Source organism: Schistocerca gregaria, chromosome 7, assembly GCF_023897955.1.
Source record: "Schistocerca gregaria isolate iqSchGreg1 chromosome 7, iqSchGreg1.2, whole genome shotgun sequence".
NCBI classification, from domain to species: Eukaryota; Metazoa; Arthropoda; class Insecta; order Orthoptera; family Acrididae; genus Schistocerca; species Schistocerca gregaria.
Genome location: NC_064926.1, coordinates 192415604 through 192435897, shown reverse-complemented (window position 1 = coordinate 192435897; position 20294 = coordinate 192415604). Strand labels below are relative to the sequence as shown.

Below are 20294 nucleotides of genomic sequence, written 5' to 3'. Positions count from 1 at the left end.
CCCTACAGGCTCTGCGTCCGAGGATAAGGTGGAGATCCGGGCGTCCGCTGAGGACCTGGATCTCGCCGGACCCCCAGACACCATGGAAGCAGATTGTACTGGTCCTCCATCGGTGGCAGCAGGTGACCCAGTGGCGTGATCTGCCTCCTCGGCCCCTTCACGCCTTTTTCGGACATGGACAAACCGATACTCCAGTGGAACTGCAGCGCTTTTTTCCACCACCTTGCTGAGCTTCGCCAACTCATCAGCAGTCACCCTTTCCTCTGCATTGCCCTACAGGAAACTTGGTTTCCGGCAGTGCGGACCCCTGCCCTACGTGGGTATCGGGGTTATTACAAGAACCGGGCAGCTTATGAGAGGGTATCTGGTGGAGTCTGCGTCTACATCCTTAACTCTGTCTACAGCGAATGTGTACCTCTTCACACACCTTTAGAGGCTGTCGCTGTAAGGATGTGGACGCCTCAGCCTATTACTGTCTGCAGTTTGTATCTTCCGCCAGATGGTGATGTCTCGCGTCATGTGTTGGCTGCATTGATAGCACAACTGCCTCCTCCTTTTGTGTTACTGGGCGACCTTAACGCCCATAACCCCCTGTGGGGTAGCGCCGCGATTACTTGCCGGGGTAGAGATGTCGAGACTCTTCTCTCGCAACTTGACCTCTGCCTCTTAAACACGGGAGAGCCGACACATTTCAGCGTAGTCCATGGCACATTTTCGGCCATCGACCTTTCTATCTGCAGCCCCGGACTTTCACCATCCATCCACTGGAGTGTCCATGACGACTTAAGTGGTAGTGACCATTTCCCCATCTTTCTGTCACTACCACAGCATCACTCTTCTGAACGCCCCTCCAGATGGGCTCTGAATAAGGCTGATTGGGGCTTGTTCTCCTCTCTCGCCACTATCGCACTTCCTTCCCATGACACCATTGATGCGGTGGTTCAGTCGGTTACCACCGGCATCGTTTCTGCGGCAGCATCTGCGATTCCCTGTTCATCCGGGTCCCCTCGGCGGAGGACTGTGCCTTGGTGGGCGCCCGAGATCGCAGAGGCGATTAGAGATCGCCGGCGGGCTCTTCAACGCCATAAGCAGCACCCGTCCTTGGAGAACCTCATCGTTTTTAAACAGCTCCGTGCCCGTGCCCAACGCCTTATTCGCCAACGGAAGCAGGAGTGCTGGGAACGGTATGTTTCCACCATTGGCGTCCGTACCTCTGCATCACAGGTTTGGGCTAAGATTAGGCGCCTCCATGGCTATCGGCCGCCTGTCTCTGTCTCTGGGCTTTCGCTGAATAGAGTGGTGTGTCCTGACTCCGACACGATTGCGGACCGGTTAGCAGCGCATTTTGCTCAGTGTTCCGCATCTACGAATTACCCACTGGCCTTCCGCTCCCGGAAAGAGCGGTTGGAAAGTTGGCGGCTTTCCTCTCACACGCGCCACGCGGAGTCGTACAATGCTCCTTTCAGCGACTGGGAATTCCAGAGTGCACTATCTGCTTGCCCTGATACGGCTCCTGGGCCAGACCGCATCCACAGCCAGATGCTGAAACACCTCTCTGTGAATTGCCAGCGACGCCTCCTAGATGTTTTCAACCGCATCTGGGTTGAGGGTGTGTTCCCGTCTCAATGGCGAGAAAGCATCGTCCTCCCCGTGTTGAAACCTGGCAAGAACCCGCTGGAGGTGGACAGCTACCGCCCCATAAGCCTCACCAACGTTCTTTGCAAGTTGCTAGAATGTATGGTGAGCCGGAGGTTGAGTTGGCTCCTCGAGTCTCGAGGCCTTCTGGCTCCGTCTCAGGGTGGGTTCTGTAAAGGCCGCTCTGCCGTCGATAATCTGGTCTCCCTAGAGTCTGCCGTCCGTACAGCCTTTGCACGCCGCCAACATCTGGTTGCCGTCTTCTTCGACATGCGGAAGGCGTACGATACGACTTGGCGATATCACATCCTGGCCACACTTCATGGGTGGGGTCTTAGGGGCCCGCTCCCGATTTTTATTCAGAATTTTCTGTCGTCTCGTTCCTTCCGCGTGCAAGTTGCTGCGTCCCATAGTTCCTCCCGGGTCCAGGAGAACGGGGTCCCACAGGGGTCTGTCCTCAGTGTCTCCCTGTTTTTAATTGCAATCAATGGGCTCGCTGAGGCGGTGGGATCGTCCGTCGCAGCTTCGTTGTATGCAGACGACTTCTGCCTCTACTACAGCTCCGCTGGCATTGCAGTTGCTGAGCGCCAGCTGCAGGGCGCTATCCGCAAGGCGCAGTCGTGGGCTGTAGCGCACGGCTTCCAGTTTTCGGCCGCTAAGACCTGCGTTATGCATTTCTGCCGGCGTCGCACGGTTCACCCTGAGCCACGCCTTTACCTTAACGGTGAACCTCTTGCTGTGGTAGAGACGCATCGGTTCTTGGGACTGGTATTTGATGCCCGGTTGACTTGGCTGCCTCATATTAGGCAGCTTAAACAAACATGCTGGCGGCATTTAAACGCTCTCCGTTGCCTTAGCCACACCGGATGGGGTGCGGATCGGTCCACCCTTCTCCGGCTGTATCAAGCGCTGATCCAGTCCCGCCTTGATTATGGGTGTGTGGCTTATGGTTCGGCATCGCCATCAGCATTGCAATTGCTGGATCCCATCCATCACTGCGGGATCCGACTCGCCACAGGAGCAGTTCGGACAAGCCCTGTTGACAGCTTACTTGTGGAGGCTGGTGTTCCTCCATTGCGGATCCGGCGCAACCGACTTCTGGCCGCTTATGCTGCCCACGTTTGTAGCTTGCCAGGGCATCCCAACTACCGTCTCCTGTTCCCGCACTCGATCGTCCATCTTCCAGACAGGCGGCCCCGGTCAGGGTGTACGATCGCGGTTCGCATCTGGGCTCTACTGTGTGGGATTGAGTTTTTTCCTCTCCCGCCTGTTTTCCGGGCCAATCTCCGTCTGCCCCCTTGGTGTGTGCACCGACCATGCATTCGGCTGGATTTGGCACAGGGTCCGAAAGACTCGGTCCCTCCTCCGGCCCTCCGCCGCCGCTTTGTTTCTCTCCTTGCCGAGTTTCCCGGATCTGCCGTGGCCTATACTGACGGTTCGATGGTCTCTGGTCGCACTGGTTACGCTCTTACTCTAGAGAATCATTGTGAGCAACGGTCGCTGGCACCCGGGAACAGTGTATACACTGCCGAGTTGGTTGCCATCTATCGCGCCCTCGAGTATATCCGCTCCCGCTCAGGTGAGTCCTTTGTCATCTGTAGTGACTCCCTGAGTGGTTTACGAGCTCTTGACCAGTGCTTTCCTCGTTCCCGTCTGGTGATGGCCATCCACGAGTCACTCCATGCTCTTGCCCGTTGCGGCCGCTCCGTGGTCTTTGTTTGGACCCCAGGTCATGTCGGCATCCCGGGCAATGAGCGGGTTGACACGCTGGCTAAACAGGCAGTGAGTTCACTGGCTCTGGAACTCGGCCTTATGGAGTGTGATCTCCTGTCGCTTTTGCGCCAGAAAGTGCTTGGTGCCTGGGGTGACGAGTGGTGCACCCTGCCCACGCCCAACAGACTTCGGGCGGTGAAGGAGACGACCGGTGTGTGGCGCTCCTCCATGCAAGCCTCTCGGAAGGACTCTGTCATCCTCTGCCGGCTGCGCGTTGGCCACACGTGGCTGACGCACGGCCATTTGTTGCGCCGGGAGGACCCACCGCTATGTCGCTGCGGGGCAGCTCTGACGGTGGTCCACATTTTAGTGGACTTCCCGCTTTTAACAGGACTCAGGCAGACGTTTGCGCTGCCTGATACCCTCCCTGCCCTTTTATGTGATGACGTTGCTATGGCAGACCTCGTGTTGAGTTTTATTCGGGCAGGGGTTTTTTATCGTATGATTTGAGTGTTTGTCCTTTTATTTCCTGTATTGACTTGGGCCTTTGGCCTGTGGTTTTAAACTGTGGGTTTTAATGTCATTTGGTGGTTGGCTTTTCCTTATTTTCATGGTCGGCCAACCACCTTCACACTCGGTGTGATTTTAGTTCCGTTTGTCTGGTCTTTGTCTGTCTTTCTTGTATTGTGTCGTCCCTTGTCTCAGTTCTCCGTTTTTAACGACTGACAGTTTTTATTTCGTGTGATTTTATCGTGGAACAAGGGACCGATGACCTTAGCAGTCTGGTCCCTTCAATCCCACACCCAACCAACCACAAAGCTGACGTCCATGATGTCAAAGAATTCTGTGAGAAACTGCTTACATTAATGACTTGTATGTGCATGCAGCTGGACAGAACTGTGTAATGATGTACAGAAATTAAATTATTTGCCTGAGCTGTTTCATTTTGTCCTGAGTGAAATGCAGTAGTTTTTAAATTTTTTTTTAATAGAAAACTGCAGTTCAGTAGTATTTTCACTTGGTGGCAGTCGACCTTTTCTATTCCTACGCCTCTTTTCACCTTCAATGTTTTTGACACCCTGTTGTTCATTGCCTCTGTGTTATGACCTCAAATGGAGCTGTATATACATCTGAATGTAGTATTGCAGGTAATTAGTAGACACACTCAATGTACTTTATCCGTTTGATGCAGCTCTCCATGCTACTTTATCCTGTGCAAGCTTCATCTTCCAGTACCTACTGCAGCCTACATCCTTCTGAATCTGCTTAGTGTACTCATCTCTTGGTCTCACTCTACAATTTTTACCCTCCACACTGCCTGCCAGTACTAAATTGGTGATCCCTTGATGCCTCAGAATGTGCCCTACCAACCGATCCCTTCTTCTGGTCAAGTTGTGCCACGAACTCCTCTTCTCCCCAATTCTATCCAATACCTCCTCATTAGTTATGTGATCTACTCCTTTCTACTTAAAGTGTCTCATTTCCTAATCTAATTCCCTCAGCATCACCCGACTTAGACTACATTCCATTGTCCTTGTTTTGCTTTTGTTGATGTTCATCTTATACCCTCCTTTCAAGACACTGTTCATTCCATTCAACTGCTCTTCCAAGTCTTTTGCTGTCTCTGACAGAATTACAATGTCATCGGCGAACCTCAAAGTTTTTATTTCTTCTCCATGGATTTTAATACCTACTCCGAATTTTTCTTTCGTTTCCTTTACTGCTTGCTAAATAAACAGACTGAATAGCATTGGGGGGAGGCTACAACCCTTTCTCACTCCCTTCCCAACCACTGCTTCCCTTTCATGTCCCTCGACTCTTTATAACTGCCATCTGCTTTCTGTACTAATTGTAAATAGCCTTTTGCTCTCTGTATTTTGCCCCTGCCACGTTCAGAATATGAAAGAGAGTATTCCAGTCAACATTGTCAAATGCTTTCTCTAAGCCTACAAATGCTAGAAACATATGTTTGTCTTTCCTTAATCTTTCTTCTAAGATAAGTTGTAGGGCCAGTATTGCTTCATGTGTTCCAATATTTCTACGGAATCCTAACTGATCTTCCCCGAGGTCGGCATCTACCAGTTTTTCCATTCGTCTGTAAGGAATTCACATTAATATTTTGCAGCTGTGACTTATTAAGCTGATAATTCGGTAATTTTCACATCTGTCAACACCTGCTTTCTTTGGGATTGGAGTTGTTATATTCTTCTCGAAGTCTGAGGGAATTTCGTCAGTCTCATACATCTTGCTCACCAGATGGTAGAGCTTTGTCAGGACTGGCTCTCCCAAGGCTGTCAATAGTTCTAATGGAATGTTATCTATTCCCGGTGCCTTGTTTCGACTTAGGTCTTTCAGTGCTCTGTCAAACTTTCATGCAGTATCATATCTCCCATTTCATCTTCATCTACCTCCTCTTACATTTCCATATTATTGTCCTCATCTACATCTACATCTACATGATTACTCTGCAATTCACACTTAAGTGCTTGGCAGAGGGTTCATTGAACCACAATCATACTATCTCCCTACCATTCCACTCCCGAAGAGCGCGCGGGAAAAATGAACACCTAAACCTTTCTGTCCGAGCTCTGATTTCTCTTATTTTATTTTGATGATTATTCTTACCTATGTAGGTTGGGCTCAACAAAATATTTTCGCATTCGGAAGAGAAGGTTGGTGACTGAAATCGAAAACATCGCCACTGTATAGACCCTCTATATACTCCTTCCACCTTTCAGCTTTCCCTTCTTTGCTTAGAACTGGGTTTCCATCTGAGCTCTTGATATTCATACAAGTGGTTCTCTTTTCTCCAAAGGTCTCTTTAATTTTCCTGTAGGCAGTATCCATCTTACCCCTCGTGAGATAAGCCTCTATATTCTTACATTTGTCCTCTAGCCATCCCTGCTCAGATACTGAAAGTGAATTATTGCTTTCACACACAGAGCTGCAGCAAATGGACCATGGCAGCTTTTGTCAGGTTGAGCACCACATGTGAAGGTTAAAGGCATATTTACAGACCTGATGCCAAAGAATGGTGGACAAAGGTTTGGGGACAACTTGCAAGGAGCCATGAAATCATTGATGAGTTGACAGAAACATCAGTGGGCTTGAGTGAACAATAAGCTCAACATGTACTACCTTGGTCATAGAGAAACAAATGTAACAGCATGCTGATGGAATGTCAGTCAAGGCTCTCTTTATGAGTGCAGTGGTAAACATAGAAGCACTTTGCAGTAAATGAGAGCCATAATGAAACTCTACCTGGATGTTTGCCTACACTGTGTCCAGCTTATGTTGTTGTTGTTCCGTGATGGTTATAAATAACTGTCTTAATAAAGTCAGCTAAATTATGTCTTTTTGCCATTTTACAGTGTGATATTTCAAAACCAACCAAAAAATCTTAAATTGGCTTTAGAATAGTTTTCAGCACACTACCCATTAAGAATATGAATCAACTGCCTATACGCACACAATTGAGGCTCATGGGTCAGGTCCTAATGCTTGAATGTGACATTCTCCAATTCTTTTTAACATAAGTTTCTCCTTTCTCCGGCTCCAGGTGATTGCTTACTTCAAGTTGGTCACTAACAAATAATTTGGAATATCTTCTTTGCTACAGTTATGAAAAACATTTAGGTCATACTGTGCTTGAAAGATTGAACTTTCAGTCTGAAAGCTTTGATGTTTCAACTGTATAGTTAGCACATCATGCCCAATGACTATCAGTTAAAAGTTGTTGTAATGTGTACATGGGAAGAATTCAATGAACTATGACAGGACTGAAGGAGTGATGGCTTGGCTGAGGGAAGTAATGGGAATCTAAATATTTTTTTGAGAAAAACTAATTCCTGTGCTCTCCAAATGTAGTCAAACATATATTGATTATGTGAAGCTGTTACCAAATTCTTTTCTATTTTATTTATAAATTTGAAATTTGAAAATTCCACATCTGTCAACCATGTCAATAAAAGTTTGTGTGATCTGATCAGTTCAAAGTATTTTGAATGAAGAATAGTGTCTACTGGTTTTCTAATTATGATTGTTAAATCAATATAGTTTTAAACTAAAAATTAATAATTGACAGTTGAGTTACACAGTCTTAAATAATGCTGTTATACCAGATGCTATGAGTAGGGACAAGAAAAAACTATTTTATTTTGCAGTCAATTTCAGTGTTGTTTTCTGCCTATTTCACTGTTATTTTTTGCCTACTGTGGTGTTTTTTTTCTGCAATTTGTTTCACCAATTTTGGTACTACAAGGTTTGTTTATTAAATAATACTTTAACATTTTGAATGTCCTTTTAGGTGCTTAAAGTCTGATGTTTCTTCTGAATGTGTGGGGAGTTTTGAAAAATTCTGACCAATGTCAGAGCCATAGCGAATCATTAAAATGGCATCTGCACAAAACACTTGTTACAAGCAATGTGCTTTAGCTGGCTTTTTGGTTGTCAAAACAAACCATAGTGAACATCCATAAACATTTGTGTGCAGTGTACTGCAGTGATGAAGGCGATAAATATACTGTTACGCTATGGATAGAGAGAGTTAGGGTCAGGAACTGTAGAAACCAAGCTTCATGATCAGCCATGTTTCTTACATCCTGTCACAGCCACTGCTCTCAATGTGATGACTGGTATGGAGTCCACTATTCATGCAGACTAGCTCATCATAACTCAACAGTTGCCTCTGCAGCTATCAGTGAATTTTGAAAGTGTGCACATTCAAAGGTATATACAAGATGGGTTTCTAGAATGCTCATAACAGACCATAAGATACAAAGAAAATCAATTTCATCTGAATTTGTGGAGCAGATTGAGGCCAGTGGAGAGACCTTTCTGTCACAGATTGTTACAGGTGACAAAAAAATGGCTGCACTACTTAGAACCAGAAACAAAAAGGTAGCTACTGAGGTGGCGTCACTTCCTTTCATCAAAACAGAAAAAATTTAAGCCATCTCCCTCTGCCGGCAAAATCATAAGTCTTTTGGGATAGTGATTCTGTCATCCCTGTGAATGTGTTGCCAAAAGGGCCAAGCATTAATTCAGAGGCATATGTGAAGACTTCTGAGCAAACTCAAGAAATGAGTCCATCATGCTTAGTCTAACAAGAAGCCAAAATAAATCTTGCACCACACTGCATGCTTACATACAAGTCTCTCAACCCATCAACACATTGTCAGTTTGGGTTTCACGTCACTGCCTCATCTAACCTATAGCTCAGAGCTGGTGCCATCAGACTGCCAATATTTTTGTGCCACTTAAGAGTTCTCTACATGTAACACACTTTGTATGTGATGAGAGCATAATTCTTGCAGTGAAAACATAACTGAGTACAGGACAAGAGCTTTTACCAACAGACAATACAAGCTCTTGCACATTGCTGATGTAAGGCCTTAACACAGTGGTTCCCAACCTTTCGTAGACCATTACCCCTTAAATGCAGTTAGATATGAGCTGGTACGCTGTCACTCTACCATCAACATCAGTGCATAAATGAACTTTAGAAGAAAAATAATTTTCTTGGAACATTTTCATTTTTAAAATGACAAAAGGTAAATGGTATTTAGTTTATCTAGGTTGTTTATTAAACTACAAACACATAGTCAATGAGACTATTGGTACTGCTTCTTTCTAATAACTTTTTTAAATAGCGATGAAGCAGTTCTCAGTACCTTGCAAGTGCCATTTGCAACTCCTCAGAAAAGAAATCTAACCATATTAAGGATAGACACTGAAATTCAAAACATGCTTCCTCTGTACCAGTCCCCTTTGCTAGTGACCCTTACATCACCCACACCTGGTATTGCTATTTAAAATCAGCTAAATTAAAGTGTGTGTGCACTGTGCTTAGGGCCATTGTTTGTAAACCACTTGATTACTGGACTCCTTACTTCTGGGCTGGCAGAAATTGGAAGAAATTTTGGCTGCCATTGCTTTTGTGCTTGATCACTACCACATACCAACAACAACAACAACAACAATAATAATAATAATAATAAGACAGTGTATGCCCCTCAGCAGTGAAATAACCGTTACATAGGAACTGTTGTGTTGTGCTGTCAAGTAGTTCAATAATTTTTGTGGAATGAATAATGAAGCAATTTCTGGTCTGTTGACGGAACTACCTACAACTCAGAGAAGACATTTTCATGACATAGTTAAGCATATTTGATGTCTGTGTCTCAATTCTACTGTCATAGATGCATGGTGCAAAATATATATGTTGCATTGAATTATGCAAAGCAGATATTGTATCATACTTTCATTTCACAAGCTATAACCTCCACCGCACTGCCTTACAGATTAATACTGGTATTTGAATAAAATATATTTATAATTATTGGTAAATTATATGATTAGTATTACAGTTTTACAAAATAATGTAAATGATAGTGCTCTAGTAAAAAAAAATTAGTTTTGGGAGTGAAATGGAGTTGAACACTGCTGTTTTCACTGCTCGGAAAATTAAATTTTATTCTTTAGGACATAACTACCCCCAAGTTGGGAATTACTGTCATAGAATGTGATGGAGACATGTAGAAAAAAAGTACATGTAAAACATGTTATACTGTCATCAAATTCTCTCTTAAGAACAAAATAACGTATTCCGTGGAAAATACTGCAGGACTTTGTTTATTGTATGACCCTTGTAGCTTCTGATGGCATATTTTTGGAGTATCGTGAGTTCCTTACTTTTGTCTTATTTTATTATTTTTCAGTACTATTTTGAAAATAAAAATTTATGTACCAATTACATTACATTTATTGACAGATTACATTATTAAAATAACTCATTTGTGTTAAACCTATCTAATGGGATAAACTAGCTTAGTACCCGTTGCTTCGCTTGCATAGAGTGTATGGCCAATAGAGATTTTTTTGTTTTTATTAAATATTTATGTTGTTCACAAACTGCAACATTTTCTAAGCTTTTCATGCTAATTAAGGCAATATAAGCATGCTTTTTTTGGATGGTACTTACGACCAAAGAGAGATTTTGGTAGGTGGAATCCAAAGTTTTTTTTGATTGTGCCTTTTGTGTTCTTGTGAAGATATTTCCATAGCAACTTTAATCTCCTAACATATATTTCTTGATATGTAACTGAGAAGTGAAATACCAGTTATCATAAGTTTAGCTTTAATATTTTTTTTTATGTAACACAATATTTCTTAAAAATCTTCATCCTCTATTGCACTCCCTTAGAGCCTAAATTTCCAAAAACACTGAAACATTTATTTTTTTATTTCTAATTGCAAAATCAAATATCAATTGTCATAGATGTAGCTTTAAAAATGTGTCTGTAGTTCTTTAGTAATTATTTATTTTCAACAAAACTGTCACTCACTATTTTACCACTTTAGAGGCTGAATTTCCAAAAATGCTGATTATTTTCTGATTGAGAAACCAAATACCAGTTTTCATAGTTCTAGATATAAAAATCCTTTAATAGCAACATACTTTCAGAAAGCTTTTCATTTCCTATTTCACCCATTTAGGAGTGGAATTTCCGAAAATCCTTCTTAAACAATGCCTATAGAATAACATCCACAACCTCTTCAAACTTAATTTCTATCGTTAGCAGTTTGTGTTGGGCGTGATGAGTAAGAATTGAATCAGTCTAACCCTGTTTAACCCCGTTAGGGGTTGAATTTTAAAAAACAGTAAAACACATTTTTCATCTCTACCCAAGAAGCCAACACCAGTTTTCTAAGGTTTATGCTGAAAAATGCTTTAGCAATGAAATATTTTCATAAAATGCTTCACCCCTATTTCATACCCTTAAGGGTTGAATTTCCAAAAACAGTGACATACGTACGTTTCACTATCATAGATTTAGCTGTAAAAATGATTTTCATAAAAAAAAATTCATTTCCTATTTCACTCCCTTAGGGGTTCAATTTTCAAGAACACTGAAACATGTAGTTTTTAAAATTGTAACCAAGTCAAATACCAGTGTTCATAGATGTAGCTTTAAAAATACTTTAATAATGATGTATTTACAAAAAAAAATAAAAATAAATAAATAAAATTTCGTACTTTAGCTCCAAAATTGTCTTAGAAGTGACATTTTCAAAAAAGCCCTTCATACTCTATTTCACCCCCTTAGGATTGAAATTTGGAAAAATCCCTTCGTAAATGATGCCTACAGTATGAGATCCACACCTTCTCCAAATTTCAAGTTTCTGTCTGTAGTGGTTAGGACATCTGTAACTATAGATTACTGAAAGTCTTTCAGACAAAAGCATTGTTATAAGAACAAAGTTCTCTTTCTCAGATATAATGCTCGTGTTCTGTCAGCACTTCATTACAGTGTCAGAACCGCTGCCAACGGCCTACATTTTGACACAGGTGACAAACTGCTTTCAGCACAACACAAAGACACTTGGCAGTCTCCAGATACCGACCAGGGAATGAAAGTTACTTTTCCACTAAATTATGAAGGGATTTGTATCCCTTCAGACTATCTCAAAAGGTTGAGACCTGTTATTCTGTGTACATGTATCAGAATTTTTGCTTTTTCAGCACTGATTGAGTTAATCATCATCCCGTGGTTGAAACAAGAACCTAGAGCTGTGAACACAGACTTAAATAATTCTGTGATCATAAATTAAAAGCCTAAACTGAAGTACATCACAATGCATTTCAGTATTTCCTTGGCTTTTCAGAAGTATTTATCCCTTCATATTACTCAAAAACTTTCTAGTTTAATCACCAAAAATTCATTTTCCCCACAATATAATGAAGTAATCTCTTTCACTTTTATCTTGGAATGTGAGTAATGGATTTATCCAGTGCCATTAGATTTCCCAATATTTTTGCACAACAAATCACACCAAAAATGATGCTCAGTCCACAGGTGTACTGCTGATCCATAGTGTCAAACAGAGACAATGTATTGGCAATTAGGCATGTCGCCATCATGGGGGTGTTGACAAACTTAGCTTATGTGGGTATGTAGCTGACTTACATTCCCTCCAACTGCAAGCCATTCCGTCTGAGGTCTGTGCCTGAGGGCATGCATCAGCAGTTGTAAGATGCTTGTGTTGGTGTCTGTAGCAGTATCAATGTAGTTGCTCTTCTCCCTCAGTTGCCAGATTGTTGTGTTTACTGACTGGCTTCTTAATTAGACCCAGTGCTGGTTCCCAAGCCTTGTTGAGATCATAGACGTACTACAGACTGATAAGATTATCACTGGTGCAAATTTCAATGACTTTCCTGATGACACTGTTCCTGTATTTTGAAGTATGCACTAACATCCAGGTGCATTCGTATTCCATAGCACTATTCTCAGACAAATGGTGCTCTGTGACTGCCGACTTGTTGAGTGACATTAGCAGTGTGTGCTGCTGGTCATCTCAGCATTGATCTTTGATAGTGCACATTGTTTGTCCAGTGTATGTATGTCTTTACGCATTGGCTTGGAATCTGATATACCCTGGCCTTCCACAAACAGAGGTCATCTTTGACACTCCCCAATAATGCATGTGTTTCATTGGGCGGGCAAAAGACAGGACGCTTTTTCAGTCTGCACCCGACTTTTCCTAGTACTGCAGCAGTGTATGGTATAAAGACTGTGGCTATCTCTTCTGTGATTTCTTCCATCCCCATGGCTGCAATACAACCTATACTTTACCACAAATCTCACTTAGTTTGGAATTTTGTATAATACTACATTATTTTAGTTTATATCAACTTAAAAAAGGACAAAAACGATTTGTTAATAATTATCGATGAGTATTATTTGCTGTTTTTGGCTATGTGAAGCTTATTTGCATTATTTAATATAATTTCAGAACTTCAGAAGAGGATATCTCGGTTGGAAAGCGACTGTTCAGACCTACAGTTTCTTGCCTCTCAACATTTGGCAACAGTCAAAACACTCGAAAAAGAATCTGCAGCAAAGACACAGAAAATATTGCAATTGCAAAGGAAGGGCCTACAAACAATAGTTTCTACTCCAGGTAAAATTTAAGATAGTACTGTTTGAATTACAAAGAAGGATAAGTCAAACTGCTGTGAGAAATCTTAGCAGCTTTTGTTGTATTTATTATTAAGCATTAGCTGCTAGAGAATGGCTTATTCCTTAATATCTGTGCAACACTTTGCATCGGCATAGCAAAAGTAATTTGTTTCACTGCCCTTTGCGCAAACTGCACTGTTAGCTCACAAAACAGTCCATGTCTTGTGTTTTGTGTTGCGGTTGGAGCAGATCTCCACCTTGGCTCCTCCAGAGAACCAAACTTATTTTAGATTCGACTAATTTTAAGAAAGATCGCACACCAGATTTTACATTCCAATCTCTGTTTTTTAACATTTTAGATCTGCATCACAGTTTCACTGTCGTGTGCACTGATGGCTCCAAACAGGAGAATTTCCTTGGCTGTTCTGTAGTGTTCCCTGATCAAGTTACCCGGATTCGCCTCCGTGCTGAATATACTGTTTTCGCAGCAGAGCTCCGGAGCTCCACGCGATCCTGAAGGCACTGGAGCCGATGAATTGTGTTCGGGGCGATCGATTTCTTCTCTGCTCCGATTCTCTTAGTGCCTTACAATCACTGCAGAACCTGTATCTGACTGAGGAGATGGTCCAGCTGATACATGACCAACTGTACTTGCTCAACGGCAGGGTACAGAAGTATCCTTCTGTTGGGTGCCTGGTCATGTCGGCATATGGGGCAATGAACAGGCTGATCGGGCTGCCAAGGAGGCCTGCAGAGAGCAGGGTGTGGTCCAGTGTCCTATTCCCTTGCAGTCAGTCATCGCTGCACTCCACAGGAAGTGCATGGAGTTGTGGGAGGACGAATGGCTGGCGGTGACATTCCTCCTGCTGGTTGCTCAGGCGGGAGGAGGTGGCCCTCGCACATCTTCGGATCGGGCACTGTCCTCTCACACACAGCTTTTTATTACGGCGGGAGGATCCTCCGTTTTGTGATGCTTGTGGTGTGCACATCTCTGTCCGGCACATTTTAACAGACTGCATTTTATACCATGATGCATGGGCAGAAGCTCGAGTTGATGGGGATCTGCCTTCTGTTTTAGCTAATGATGAGACGTGTGAGTCGGGGGTTTTTAAGTTTTGTGATGTGTCTGGACTCTGGCCTAAACTTTTAGGCTGGAGGTTTTAGTGTATTGCAGAGTGGCTGACTCCTCCCCCTTTTTCCTTGCGATCAGCCAGCTACTTCCATCTGCTACATTGTTTTAGCTTCCTCTATAATTTTCTTCCTGTGTTGTCCATGTTTTACTGCTGACGCTCTGCTTCATCCCACGCTTTGGTGTGGGTGAGCAGATGTTTTTCAACGATTGTTACCCATGTTTTCTGTTCCATTTTTTATTCCTGTTCTGGGATTTTTCTTGACACCTGTCTCACTATGTTACTGAACGGGCGCTGAAGACCTTGCTGTCGTGTGCCCAAAATCCCTCTACTACTACTACTACTACTACTACTACTACTACTACGTCTTTTTTGCAAATGTGATAGTCCTTCTAAAGCTCCACCAAGAAAGTCCATAGTTGCACCAGGGTCAAATCAGCTGCCACATGAAACAGTTGGGTCAAAGAGAGAATCCTTTTCCACAGCCAGGTAGGATACACCAGAGCATAGTGTTGGTGATAGTAATTGGTGAAACACAACATTGCCCAAAATGCCAGTGCTCCTATGGATGATGAGTTTTACTCTGCTGGCCACTAAAATTGCAACACCATGGACACAGCATTTGACAAACATAAAATTGGCATGAAGTGGTGTACTACATACTTAGGTATGAAGATAAAACCATACAAAGTAGGCAGGAGAAACACTGTCTACATTCCAGAATGAGATTTTCACTCTGCAGCGGACCGTATGCTGATATGAAACTTCCTGGCAAATTAAAACTGTGTGCCAGACCGAGACTTGAACTCGGGACCTTTGCCTTTTGTGGGCTAGTGCTCTCTTAGCTACCCAAGCATTACTTATGACCCATCCTCATAGCTTCAATTCTGCCAGTACCTAATCTCCTACCTTACAAACTGCACAGAAGCTCTGCAGTAGCCTTTCTTCCAGGAGTGCTAGTTCTGCAAGGCATGCAGAAGAGTTTCTATGAAGTTTGGAAGGTAGGAGACAAGGTACAGGCAGAATTGAAGCTGTGAGGATGGGTCGTGAGTTGTGCTTGGGTAGCTCAGAGCACTTGCCCGTGAAAGGCAAAGGTCCCGAGTTCGAGTCTTGGACCGGCACACAGTTTTAATTTACCAGGAAGTTTCACTGTCTATATTCTGTATGTAAGGGGGATTACACAGTACTTTCTCTTTCAGAAATCCCATTTGAATGTCGATTGTTTGTGAAAAGATCACATTATGCCTTGTGTAAGAAAGAGAAATACCTACCAGCATGTGTGTCTGTATTTGACAGCAGCAAGAGCACAGCCTTATTTGACAGCAGCAAGATTGTGCCCTATTGAGAATGCAGTTTACCATTCAGTAATATTGCTGCTTATGATGGTCAGGATCCCACAGCTGCAATATAAATATGGAATTGATTGACTCATGAGGACAATCCTGAACAATTGGGGGGAGGGGGGGGGGGGCGCTTTAATACTTGCCACACCCATGTTATTTTTGACAAAGCCACACGTTCCTGTAGGGTTGTTCTAAATGATGAGCACCTCAGGGAGCCAAGCATTCATTTACAGCGTACAGGCTCAGTGAAACTAGGTTCCCTGTGCTGGGAACTGGTAAGTGCTGCCAGTCCTCTGTTGCCGTAAGCTTTGGGTGTGTATCAGCGACCACCATGCGTCACAGCAGTGGGACGAGGATGGTATAAACTTCTTAAAAAAAAAACCTCAATCTTGAGGTGTGCTTCAGGTTGATGAGACACATGCAGTTGTTGAGGCAGGAAGGTCATTAGTGTGAAACCCCTGGGGTACCTGCTGCACCGGCTGTAAAGGCATACCCATGCAAGTGGGTGCCCTCTGGGTGGATCCTTATTTCCATAGCTGCTTGTGGGACTGAGAGGGAGCCACCAAACCTACCCGTTTCAATTCCCAGTGGAATGGGAGTACTGCTGTTATTTGTGTCGCCAGTCCTCCTGAAACAGAAATTAATTCAGATACATATGTTTCTAGTAATGGAATGAAAGCTGTTAGGCAGAATATGTTTTTAATAGTTGAAGGGAAAGAGATTAAGTTTGGGAAAATTTCAACTTTTTGTGTTCAAAATGGGTTATAAGGCATTGCTGGCATTATAAGTGATTGAGAAATGAGACAATATTGGTCACAACTTTTAGTTTTCAACAAGCATCGAACCTCCAGAAAGCTAAAAGCATTTGGGAAATATGCAATTGAAATGGAGCTCCACAACACTTTGAACTGCAGCAAAGATGTTGTGTAGTGCAGAGATATCGTAGATATTCCCAGGGAGGAACTGATAGGTGAGTGGGCTCAAGAAGTGTCACAAATAGGGAAAATATAATCGAAAAGGGTGGACAGCAAACTGTTAAATCAGATTGCTTTTTCATTTTCATTTGGTAATACACTTTCAGAGCACATCAAGGCATATTTCCTTTGCTCAAATGTCCGGCCTCATGTCCCTGACCCAATGTTCTGTTTAAATGCCAGCACTTTGTGCACAACATGCTTGTGTGTAAGAGAGGGGGCACTTGAGGCAATTGTTGTAAGGTTGTCCATAACAGCATCATTTGTTCATTGCCTTGCTCTGGGGATCATCCTTTCTGGAGTAGACTGCAGCATCTACCTTGAAGAAAGGAAGATACAGGAGTTCAAAACATTGAAGTGCATCCCATTTGATGAGGTCAAAAAGATCTATAAGGTCATGCAACCTTCCACTTTCACTACTTCTTTAATTTCAGCTCTTAAAAAGCCTATTCCAAAAACAGATGCTTACAGACAAATGGAGGTTGCTAGTATGAGCACCAGTACCTGTGTTTGTAAGTTCATTGGCAACAGTGGTTTTACTATGCAGCCTATAGCTCCACTCAGTAAATCTGAAAAGGTCACAGTTGCTGAAATTGTAGTGTGTCTAGCACCTCAACTGGCAGACTTCTGTATGCAGGCCAGTACTGCCACTGCTACGAATGTTTCTCTGAGGTCTCCTCTTACAAACCAACCTAAAGGGAAGTGTCAACTTCAGAATAATACAGATCATAAGCCTTCAGACCATGTGGTTCTCATTCTATCCTGTGGTTCTAATGAATCCACTTCAGAGACAATGGAATATGAAGTCTGCCTGGAGCAACCATCTAGCCCCACAATTAAGCCTCCAACCATTGCTCGCCCCCACCTTGGTGGAGAGATGGGGTGAAGAAAAAACCTCACTGATAAAGTTAGTCATCTACTATAGTGGAACCTCAGTCGGTTCAAGATGCATGTGGTGAAATTGAAACTCGTAGTGCAGGAATGTCCCCGCGCTTGTGTTTAGAAGAAACACATTTTAAATTGATAATTCTGTACTCTTGGGCTATGCCCTTTCACTGAGAGGATGACTTGACTGGGGCAGGACCAAGGGAGGGGTAGCTGTGTTCATCAATAGTACCCATCTACTCTATCATTGGTTAACAATCTGCAAGCAGTCACAATTGAAGTTTAATTTGTTTAGAGGATCACTATAAGATCACTGCAATAACCTCCAAAAGAGATGATGGATTCTGAGGTTCTCACAGATCTTGTGGGCCAATTCCCCTGACCACTCCTACTGACAGACTTCAATGCCCATAATGTATTATGGTGCTGACATGCCGCAGGGGTTGAGTTCTAGAGAACCTCATTTCATCTTAGGAGCTATGCATTCTCAGCATGGGCTATCCCACTCATTTCGAGATCGCTGCTAGGTCATCATCAACCATATATCTTTCTTTCTGCTCCGCAACCCTTGCAGATTCTACTTGGTGGATGTTTACTGATGACCCTCATTCCAGTGACTACCAACCTACCAGTTGGAGCAACACTTGAAAGGAAGCCACCAATATGGTTAATCAATAGAGCTAACTGGATGCTGTTCCACCAGTTGGCTGTGTCTGAATATTGAGACAGTGTTCAAAAATGGGTGAAACACATCACACATGTGATCCACCTTGCTAGAAACTTATCCATTTCAAAATCATCTGATCATCTTTGATGGCAGCTTATAGCTTGGTGGACAGATGCATGCTGCTTAGCAATCTGGGTCAGCTTTGCTGTTATGCAACGGTTAAAGTGCTGCTCAGAAGAAGAAAGCTGTGCCACCTTTTGACTAGTGAGAGCTAAAGCTCGACACACAATCAAGGAGAGCAAACAAAGATCGTGGCATGTATTCCTGAACTGTAAGTAACTTCACTTGTATGAAGGTATGGGAAGCCATCAGGAGGATTTATGGTGAAAGTGGTCAGTGGCCTATAGCAATGATGATGCTGAAGCAGGAATGTCTCCAAACAACTCTGAGACATCAACCACACAATGGCAGAGTGGTTTTAAATTACTTCTACCACTGCTAGGCAGGATCTAGCATTCCGCCACTACCATGCAACTGTGCAGAGGGGTGAGTTGGAATTGAGGCCCAATGATTCTGAGTCCTTTAAGTGCCCTTTCTCCATCTGTGCATTGGATTCGACATTGTCTGAGTCTCATGATATTCTACCCAGTCATGACCAAATCTGATAAACCATGCTGCAAAAATTGCTAATGTTGTCAAAGGAAATCATCATAAAATGTTTATATTCAATATGCTGCACAGGACAATTTCCCAGCTAATAGAGGGAGGCAATTTTAACACCTCATCTCAAACTAAGAAAGGACCAAACATGTCCCATTAGTTACTAGAGTGTCACTTTAAGGAGCTGTGTAGGAAAAGCCTTTGAGCAAATGGTCAACCGTCATCTGGTCTGAATATTTGAGACAGGCAACTCCTTAGCCATGCTCTTCGTGGATTTGGGAGATATCGACCCACTGTCAACAACCTGACTATCCTACAGGTGACTGTCGAGCAGGCTTTTCTATGTAAACACATTTGTAAATGGACACTCTTTGATATCAGTAAGGTTGATGTCACTACTTGGATTCACAATATTTTAGGACAGCTACACCAACAGGGCTTTCATGGTCACCTCCCACTATTCATTCTGCCCTTTTTCTCTACATGGTTTTTTAGATCACGAATAGGTTTAAGCAGGAGAGAGGTGTCACCCAGTAAGATGTTTTAAAGTGTTATCCTGTTAGCCATAGCCAAAAACAGAATTGTGCCTATGGTAAGGAGTCCTTATGCTCCTTGTTTGTGGATGATTTTGCAGTTTTCTGCTATGCCACCAGCACTGCAAGAGCAAATCACTAATTACAACTTACAGTGAACCATTTGGCGGAGTTTGCTGCAAAGATGGATTAACTTTCCTGCAGATAAGTGTGAATGTGTTAATTGTAATCATTCTCATTTTTTAAAAATTTACCTGAGTTGCATATGATGAACATCATTCTGCATTTTAAACACTCAGTGAGATTTCTATATCATGTTTTTTTTATTCCATTCTCTCTTTGTTAACCACACAAGGAGGACCAGAAGGCCAGGACCCAACGTGCCTTAACCACAGATCTTGATGAGTGGACAGGGTGCACCTGCTGCAGTCTCCATGTGAACACAGCTAGAGTATAGGTGAGCAGTGCATTGATAAGTGAGATCTTCTTACCTGATGGTGTCCACAATGAGGGGATCACGCTAGCCACAGCCCCATACTCAGTCTCTGTGCTGAGGTCGGGGAACCACCATCCTGTGGTGACTCCTCATTGTGTCTCAGGCATGAAAGATCCTTACTGCTCCTAATTCACTAGCATACCATACTGTTGCTTGTCCAGCTATGGATCACCTTTTCTCCAATTATCTTCTAGCGTTGAGGCTATTCGGGGTTTGTGTGAAGCATGTGGTGGAACCACTTTGTGTGGAGCCATACACAAAACCAGTGTTGGAACTGACTGCTGCACTGGTTACTG

General features: G+C 43.2%; 1 protein-coding gene across 2 annotated transcripts in view; it reads left to right on the top strand.

Annotated features, from left to right (window-relative positions):
- LOC126281309 (centrosomal protein of 135 kDa) overlaps positions 1-20294 on the top strand; it is a 355520-nt gene that overhangs the window by 23410 nt on the left and 311816 nt on the right. For both annotated transcript variants that reach the window (XM_049980149.1, XM_049980148.1), the window contains exon 3: positions 13144-13311. In XM_049980149.1, coding sequence (XP_049836106.1) covers positions 13144-13311 — 168 coding nt within the window. The remainder of the gene's footprint in view (positions 1-13143; positions 13312-20294) is intronic.